The sequence below is a fragment of the Gadus chalcogrammus genome, chromosome 23 (assembly GCF_026213295.1).
Source record: "Gadus chalcogrammus isolate NIFS_2021 chromosome 23, NIFS_Gcha_1.0, whole genome shotgun sequence".
NCBI classification, from domain to species: Eukaryota; Metazoa; Chordata; class Actinopteri; order Gadiformes; family Gadidae; genus Gadus; species Gadus chalcogrammus.
The window spans coordinates 4,051,388-4,059,015 of record NC_079434.1 but is presented as its reverse complement, the minus strand read 5'-3'; the positions used below and the strand labels follow the sequence as shown (position 1 = coordinate 4,059,015).

General features: G+C 44.3%; 1 protein-coding gene across 1 annotated transcript in view; it reads left to right on the top strand.

Moving 5' to 3' along the window:
• Window positions 1-7,628, top strand: part of LOC130377605 (activin receptor type-2B-like) — a 30,873-nt gene that overhangs the window by 9,283 nt on the left and 13,962 nt on the right. The window contains exons 2-5 of the mRNA XM_056584756.1: window positions 853-1,060; window positions 5,690-5,796; window positions 6,319-6,467; window positions 7,344-7,476. Of these exons, the coding sequence (XP_056440731.1) occupies window positions 853-1,060; window positions 5,690-5,796; window positions 6,319-6,467; window positions 7,344-7,476 (597 nt within the window). The remainder of the gene's footprint in view (window positions 1-852; window positions 1,061-5,689; window positions 5,797-6,318; window positions 6,468-7,343; window positions 7,477-7,628) is intronic.

Sequence of the window (7,628 nt, the reverse complement as noted above, 5' to 3'; positions counted from 1 at the left end):
AACCACCACCAATGTGACCACCACTTAGGTGATGCACGGCAGCCAATCAGCGCCAGAACTCTCACCACACACGCTTGGGTGGAGAGTGAGGGAATTAATGAATAAGCCAATTAATCAGGGGCATGATTAGGGGGGCAGATTGAATGAGCCGTGGTTGGGTAGTTTTAGGACACTGGGGAATACCCAACTCAGCAATAAGTGCCCACGGATCTTTTAGACCTCAGTGAGTCAGGACCTCAGTTTGTCTCCTCCGAAGGACGGCACCTTCCGCAGCACAGTGTCCCCTCTGCACTGGGGCATCGGGAATTGATGATTTTGGCCATTGGGAAGGGTGCCACCTACTGGCCAACACCCGAAACCATTCTGGACTCTGTGTAGTTGATACATGAGCATGAAGTTTCCCGAATTGTGTGCAATTTTTGTGTGTATACTGTATAAACCATCGAGAAAAAACTGTAAATACTATAAAAACAATATAGTCATAATTACTTATTTTTGTTGGCAGCGGGATCAAGGACCTGATCAACAATTATGTGGATGTCTGTGTTTCAATGTGTGTTGGTGGTGAATCACTAGTAATAAATGTAGTTAAATTAGTAAAAGTTGTAAAAGTTGTGGTTGCTTTGCATTGTGGGAAAGACCTGAAAATACCTAATCGTTTGATTTGTCTCTCTATCTCTCTCTCTCTCTCTCTTCTCTCTCTCTCTCTCTCTCTCTCTCTCTCTCTCTCTCTCTCTCTCTCACCCTCTCCCTCTCCCTCTCCCTCTCTCTCTCTCTCTCTCTCTCTCTCTCTCTCTCTCTCTCTCTCTCTCTCTCTCTCTCTCTCTCTCTCTCTCTCTCTCTCTCTATCAGGGCCAAGCCATGGGGAGGTGGACATGCGTGAGTGTCTGTACTACAACGTGAACTACGAGATAGAGAAGACGAACCAGAGCGGGGTGGAGCGCTGCGAGGGGGAGAAGGACAAGCGCTCCCACTGCTACGCCTCCTGGAGGAACACCTCAGGCAGCGTGGAGCTGGTGAAGAAGGGCTGCTGGCTCGACGACTACAACTGCTATGACCGGTACACACCACCACCACACACACACACACACACACACACACACACACACACACACACACACACACACACACACACACACACACACACACAAGAGGACGACGGTATGGCCTGTTTGTGTCTCCTGGAGGTGACAGGCGTCCTCATCATCGCCGTGACAACATTCCTGTCATTCCACCGCCCGTTTGTTGACGGGTGTGCAAATAATATGTAGCCCATTTTCATCCATTACTTGTTTTTGGATGTTGGAGTTGTAGTTCTATGGTAGATTCTATGATTTAAATCCGTTCTGTATGCATAGTTATAATCCAAATGTTCACATAGAAAAAGTTTAGATGATACCAGAAACTATATATATACCATGATTGATCCACTGATTTAAAAGTGAAGAAGTAAATGTTGGTGTTGAATAATGATACTTTTATTGTTTTACTTTTGCCCTTTTCTTTTTGCTATTTTCAACACAAACATCCCAAAAATGATAAGGGAGAGAGAGAGGGGAGAGAGAGAGAGAGAGAGAGAGAGAGAGAGAGTCTACATGAATCCAGAAATTGTCTGGTTTAGAAAGAAAATGTAATTGTATTTGACCCCTTCATTTATGTCCAAGGGCGCATTTCTTTCTTTCCTTGCGTCCTTGGCAACGGGAGGATAATTTAAAGTAACTGTTGTTGTGGAAGGAAAAAAGGCACTGTGGAGAATCAGACTTTGTGGAGATGTGTTTTAAGCACTAATCTCTAACAAGGCTGACATGGTTGATGCTTCCTGCAAATACTTCAAGGTCTACACAAGGATATAGCAGGTATAGTGGGCCTCTGGTATAATTACAGATGACGGCCACCTCACAGCTGCCTTAAGAAGGAGAGAGGTAAACTAGCAAGATGATAGACAACTCTGCTGATATATAATGACTGGTCCTGGTGATGAATTGGAAAGTATTGAGTAGCCCACATCCACTTAAAACCCTGTATCTTCTTTATAATGAATATCCACAGCAATCATATTAACTTGAGTTGAACATATTATCAACATGTTTATATGTCTTTATCGGCAGGGAGCTCGTAATATGATATGATATTAATTTTCTAGTGAGACATCAAGTTTGTTGTTTGTTTTTCACACAAAATTCAGGACACCCTCACATGACAGCTTTTTTTCCCAATCCTTACGTAATTCCCATTTAAATGGTATGTATTGGTAGATACATAGATAACTGAAGTCATGGAGCGGGAGAGTGAGACCCTGATGTGCGATGAAGTGTGAGAGAGATATGGAGACATAGAATGAGAGAAATAAAGGAGTTAAAGTTTCTAACGCGCAAGGGAGAGAGAAAGAGTGCATCCATTGGGAATGAATCACTCCTCTTCTAGAGATCAGCTGTCTGGAAAAGAAATCGATGCAAGATCCCGCCTGCTTGTCGCATAAAATCCTAGTATCGCTGCTCCTTCCCTGAGCCACCCCAGCCATACCACGCACCATGCTTCCTAACTAGCTCTTACATGGCCACCAGTCATCTGAGGTGAATTCCAGTATTAGTTTCTGCAATGCTAACGCTAAGGCGACTCTGCCATGCCGCTGTGAAGCCGATCCCCCTCTGTGGTCATGACCTGTCAATGAGAAATCCGGCCATGACACCAGCGCTATGGTCATAATCAAGACCGTCATCGCCGTGGCCAGAACTACTGCGCGTCTCATCGCCTTGGTCACCATAGCGACGGCGATGCGGTGAAGATGTGAGGCCATGATGCGTTATCGGGGTGCATCAACAGTGATGGACTACAGGGCGTCTCGTAAGAACACCCATCCAGGAGACGGGGACTGATTAGCTGTTGATGATGAGGCATCTGGAAATGGCCATTCATCTCGTTTCTCTTCTCTCTCCTCTCTCTCTCTCTCTCTCTCTCTCTCCTCTCCTCTCTCTCTCCTTCCCTCTCTCTCTCTTTCTTCTCTCTCTCTCTCTCTCTTGCGCCACCTCTCGCTTACCCTCCTTCTCCCTCTGGTGGCTCTTTTTCATGTCCATGGTCCTCATGTTTGTCTATTAATATTTGTTCTTGATGGCCTTGACGTGTTCTGTATCCTTCTTTATCTGTCTCCTTTCTCTCTCTCTCCCTTCTCTCTTGATCTCCCTCTCTCTGGACAGTAGGGCTATGTCTCTTTTCTCTATCCCATTATATGACGCAAGTCCTCCTATGTTTGTCTCTCACAAGTGTTGTCTCCCTGTCTTCTGTGTCAGACTAGACTCTCTCTCAGGGGTGTCATCTCTCTCCCTCTCTCTCTCTCTCTCTCTCTCTCTCTCTCCCCCTCTCTCTCTCTCTCTCTCTCTCTCTCTCCCCCCCTCTCTCCCCCTCCTCTCTCTCTCTCTCTCTCCCTCTCTCTCTCTCTCTCTCTCTCTCTCTCTCTCTCCTCTCTCTCTCTCTCTCTCTCGCTCCCGGAGCGTCCGGCCACCGCCAAAGCAGTCCGGCAGTGTATTCCGGGAGCTGAACTGCATTTAAAATGATCGTTCTGCCCGTTCTGCCTCCATGCTGTCTGCGGTCCACCAAAACAAACTACAGTGACAGAGGCCGCACTTATCTTGCGAACTTAGACCCTACGTCATATGCTGCCCCTTGCAAGCCAACCCCCCCTAAGCCACCCAGAGATTTCCACTGATGTCTAAACAACACCGATGGCTCCATAGAGAGCCTCAAGTCTGAATCACTCTCAGGGTCGAGCCTCCTGATACAAAGATGCTGAAAAAATGCAGAGGACATGTCTGAAAACGTTGAATACTAGCAGTGGAGGGGGTCTTTTATTTTCAAAACGTTTTGTTTCTTCTCCCTATGTGTAGAACAGTGGTTCTCAAACTTTATATACCGCGTTACAACTCAGTAAATATTTTTCTCCCTAAGTGGCACAATTATGACCGATGTTATAAAATATTACAGAATACAACAGTGTGGCCTGGCAACCCTGTTCAGAACGCAGGATGCATCCTACAATTATATTATTTGTTGGTTACTGTTGACAACTGTACAAAGGGATAGAACTATACCCCCCCCCACACACGCACACACACTCTCTCACAACACACACACACAACACACACACACACACCACACACAGAGCAAGGGGCAAGTTACAACATTAAGAATAACAACTGTTTTTTCATTCACACACACACACACCACACACACACCACACACACACACACACCACACACACACACACCACACACACACACACACACACACACACACACACACACACACCACACACACACACGATACGTCCCCCTGTATTGTATACGAACTACCTGTTTGAAATGTTAGCTGAATACAGATAATATTAAATGTACTCAGTACATCACCACATACCACCTGTGCTCGGTCCACTGTCGCCCACTTCAGTTTTTTACAGTTCAGCTCGAAAGATTCTCCTCCTGTCCGCACACCTGTCCGGGAGCACGGATCAGGCACGATCACAGTGTTTTGAGTGCCGTCAGTTTAGCTTGTAATCGTGGATGCGCGTGCTACAACCCAACCATGAAACAGGGCTGATATTGAAACAAAAATGGATGTGCCTTTGAGTTTCTTTTTCAGTCTGGAGGAGAAGAATGGACAAACTAAATCCATTCACTCTCTCCTATCAGACACTGAGCAGGGAATCACCTATGCCAGTCAGATACAAAGGCGGGCTGTCCAGTATTTATTCTGCTTTGTATAGCAGTGAATATACAGAAAAGGAAGAACCTCTGTAAGCCTTTGTGAAGGATTAACCTAAGGTGTCAAGTGAATTAAACTTGCTTCTTGAAAGACCTTTAGAGTCTCCACTCTGCACTGCAGAGCATGGATGGAAGAAACCCTAGTGCTGATGGCTTGACTGTGGAGTTGTATAAAGCCTTTTGGGATGTTTTAAGAGACACATTTAGAAGTCTTCAATGAAGGCCTGTCTGAGGGTGTTTGACCACTTTCCTGTCAGAGAGCAGTGATGACTTTGCTCCCAAAACTGGGGATAATGTCCATCTCACATGCAATGTTGTGGGTGTTTCTGGACCGATGGGTCGAAAAGTGGGGTTGAAAAGTTTTCTGTGACTAATTTCCTTTTTGGAGCATGGTTTGGGAAAAATAATAAACAAAATGGCAACCACAACATTTTCTTGGTGGGAGACGCCAAATGAATGAGTCTCAATCTCTGGTAGTAGGTACAACAAAGTGGAAGATAACCCAGGCCACCATGCAGTATCAGAGTTGGGCTGTAATGTCAAGTCTGTAACGTCAAAATTCAGATCTTATAAAACTATGAACAATTTGGAGACTTTTACCCGAGACATATTTTACATATTCTGATATTATTTAATGTCAATAAATGTAATTGAAAAATCTCTCTCTCTCTCTCTCTCTCTCTCCTCTCTCTCTCTCTCTCTCTCTCTCTCTCTCTCTCTCTCTCTCTCTATATCATATATATATATATATATATATATATACATTTCAAACAGGAGTGTAATGTCTTAGTCTCTCTCTCTCTCTCTCTCCTCTCTCTCTCTCTCTCCTCTCTCTCTCTCTCTCTCTCTCTATCTCTCTATATATAATATATATATACATTTCAAACAGGAGTGTAATGTCTTAGTCTCTCTCTCTCTCTCTCTCTCTCTCTCAGCCAGGAGTGTGTAGCGACGGAGGACAGTCATCAGGTCTTCTTCTGCTGCTGTGAGGGAAACTTCTGCAACGAGCGCTTCACCCACCAGCCCCCCACGGACCGAGTGAGTGTGTGTGTGTCTGTAGTGCATTGTTATGTGATATTTTCTGTTAGCATAGTGATGGAGACGTTTGTCCGTATTACCTATGTGTGTTTATGTGTTCAATATAAACATGATTATTATTCTGTTTTTGGCTTAACTTATAAACCATCCTCTTTGTTTGTATTTGTGTGTGAGCATGTGTGACCGAGTGTTTGGGTGTCTTATTTGTTGATATGAACATAACATTATACTGTGTTACTAGCCACATTATAATTTACACTTTACACTTTATAATTAATGATTTAGATACTGTCTGTTTTGTTTGCCCTGTTTATTCCGTCTGTCTTTAATTTAGCATTTCCTTAAGCATTTACTTTAGCGTATTTTTTTTTTTCTTTAGTACTTTGTAATCTTATTGTAGTGTATTTTACCCTGTTGGGCTGTTGATAGTAACAAAGGGATTTCCCCTCCGGGGGATTCATAAAGTTCTTATGTATCTATCTATCTATCTATAATCGTTATAATTATGTGTGTGTGTCTCTCTCAGCTTTCCAAAAACCTCCCCCCAGCTCCAGTGTGCTCAGTGTGAGTGTGTATTGCCTGCTGCCCATCACCACGCTGTCCCTGTTGCTGCTCTCCGCCCTCTGGATGTACCGCCACCGCAAGCCCCCGTACGGACACGTGGACATCATCGAGGTCAGGGCACACACACACACACACACACACAACCCCACGTACAAGGGCACATACAAAAGCTCCATGAAGATACAGGTGCAGACATTAAAACATCGATATACGCACACAGACACGCACACGTAGATACACGCATACACATACCGCACACATACAGGTACACACACACACACACACAAATATACACACATACATAAATAGAGGAACACACATAGATACACACATACGTTTTCAGACAGACAACCTGTACACAGGCAAACCGAGATTGTGTCTCTGCTCCCCCTTGTGTTGAGCTCGTGACACTGCAGTTTAGGAGAAGTCCAGTTCAATTTTGGATGGCATTTCAAGCCGCCATTAAAACATGGGCTGTCTTTATATAGCACTTCTCTATGCCCCTATAGGCACTCAAGAACTTTCAATATAAACCCCTCAGTCAATTCTAAATCACACTCGTAGGCTTTACAAGGTGACACCCTCCTTGTTACTAGTTAAGAGCTGCATTTTCTTGGATTTCAAGGTTTATCTAGGAGTGGCTGAAGAATCAAACTACCAACCCAAACTTGAAATTAATTTCCACATTCCAAACGGAGCATGCCTGCTCTCGATAGAACAATATAAATGATAAACAGTGTTGTGGCATTTTGCTGGAAGAATACTGTAGAATAGATTAGACTTGAACACAGTAGCGTGAATACAGCAGAATAGAATAGACAACAAAAGAGTAGACTAGAAAATAGTATACAAAGACACATATCAGCACACACTTATGGTTAAGTGTTCATCTTACCAGGAATTGCATCAGTCTGATCTCTACATTCTGATGAATGAGTAAGTCTCTCACTCATGTCTTCTCTCTCTCCACAACGCTTCTCCCTGTAGGACCCGGGGGCCAGGGCCCTCCTCCCTCTGGTGGGGCTCAAACCCCTGCAGTTGCTGGAGATCAAAGCCAGGGGGCGCTTTGGCTGCGTGTGGAAGGCCCAGATGATGAACGAATATGTGGCAGTCAGGTGTTCCCTATGCAGGTGTGTGTGACTGAACGCTAATGGTGCACTTTCAGATCAAAATTTAGGTTTACCTTTTTATTCAAAGTCTTGGATAAAGAGACGAGCCATTAGTCATTGATGGAAGGAACCAGCAACTTTTGTTTGTAGTTACACTCTCTCT